At 37.8% G+C, this 1,376-nt stretch overlaps 1 protein-coding gene across 1 annotated transcript; it reads right to left on the bottom strand.

Annotated features, from left to right (window-relative positions):
* Window positions 1-456: 456 nt before the first annotated feature.
* Window positions 457-1,095, bottom strand: LOC149570876 (RAN GTPase-activating protein 2-like). The gene has a single exon (XM_089815652.1). The coding sequence runs from the start codon at window positions 1,093-1,095 to the stop codon at window positions 457-459; it is 639 nt and encodes a 212-aa protein (XP_089671778.1).
* Window positions 1,096-1,376: the final 281 nt, after the last annotated feature.

Here is a 1,376-nt window from a genome sequence, read left to right as displayed (position 1 = left end):
AGATAGAGAAGTTCTAAAAGCTATAACCACTAAACTTCATAATTACTTTTAATTTCATAAAACACACAGATAACAAGTACTTGTTACGTCACCCATAAAGAAAATTTATAAGCCATCAAGCGTATATATTACAATCGGATAGATCTATTAACAGATTAAAAGACAAAAGAAGCCAAACTTGATCTTCTTCATTGTTTACTCACAAACCAATAATCGTTACAGAAGATGTCAAAATGAAACATGTCTTAACTAACACAAGTGAAACAAACTAAATAAGTGAAACTGGGAAGATTTCTGATTAAGGTTGAGCTTGAAACTTTCGGAACTCAAGTGGATATTACCTATTGTTCCTACAACTATCGAACACCTTAATGGGAATTAAGAGTATCAAAAAATGGTCCTAATGTATATAATATATACTAAAGATACAATACTCCACTCATGGTTTCTGAAATTTCACCTCTGACTCGGTGTCACTGTTACTGAGACCCTCTTCTCTTCATTCATATTGCGTGACCCCAACATATTGCGTGAAAGTACATAGCCATCCCTGTTACCGTTTCTCAGCACATCTTTGATGGTCACAATTTCTTCTTCAGTACTGAAATTCTGAGAAATATCAAGACACCTGAAATTGGGCTTGCTTGCAACAGCTTCTGCAGCGGCCTTAGCCCCAATTCCAGTCATACCATTTCCACTCAAATAAAGTTTTTCTAGCTGCTCATGACCTTCTGAAATGGCTTTGCATATTACAACTGCTCCATCATCCTCCAGTTTATTGTCTTCTGCAGAAAACATGGTCAGCAGGTTCTTTGCAGCAAGGCATTCTGCTAAAGCTGGAGCTGCTTTTGGAGTGATACAATTTCCTCCAACAATAAGAACTCTTAAATATGGAGCTGCATTCTTGAGGCCGCGGGCAATAGCAATCACCCTTTCATCCTCCAATTTCATATTTGCTAAGTTAACATTTGTGAGACCTAGATATCCGGAGATGACGTGTCTCAGAGAAAGTTCGCAGCTGTCAGATTCTAAATTGAGCATTCTTAAACTGCTGCCTTCCCCCAAAGGTCCTTCTAAATGCGTACCATCCCACATCCCAGTGTCTATCAGTGAGAAATTGATATCCTCCAGATCAATGCATTTGTTGTTTTCTGCAGAATTGATATCAGAGAAATGCATTTTTTAACAAGCTCGGAAAGGGTCTCTGCTGAGTCATTTACTTTTTGGTTGTAAATGAAATACAAATTTTCAATCGTTTCAATAGACGGAAGAAGCTCAAAAATGACTTCAGCGGCTTCATATGAAATGTTGTTACTAATGAGTTCCAATTTCTCCAGTGATTCCCGAGACTCCAAGAGTGGTGCAAAAGCTTTGAC

Source organism: Cupressus sempervirens, chromosome 2, assembly GCF_028749045.1.
Source record: "Cupressus sempervirens isolate cs-2001-9-10 chromosome 2, ASM2874904v1, whole genome shotgun sequence".
Classification (NCBI taxonomy): domain Eukaryota; kingdom Viridiplantae; phylum Streptophyta; class Pinopsida; order Cupressales; family Cupressaceae; genus Cupressus; species Cupressus sempervirens.
Note: the sequence above shows the minus strand (reverse complement) of the source record. Positions and strands in the feature narration are given on the sequence as shown.

Bases quoted from the DNA above. Each gene is read 5' to 3' on its own strand.
- LOC149570876 (XM_089815652.1), bottom strand. From the start codon at position 1,095: ATGTGGGATGGTACGCATTTAGAAGGACCTTTGGGGGAAGGCAGCAGT.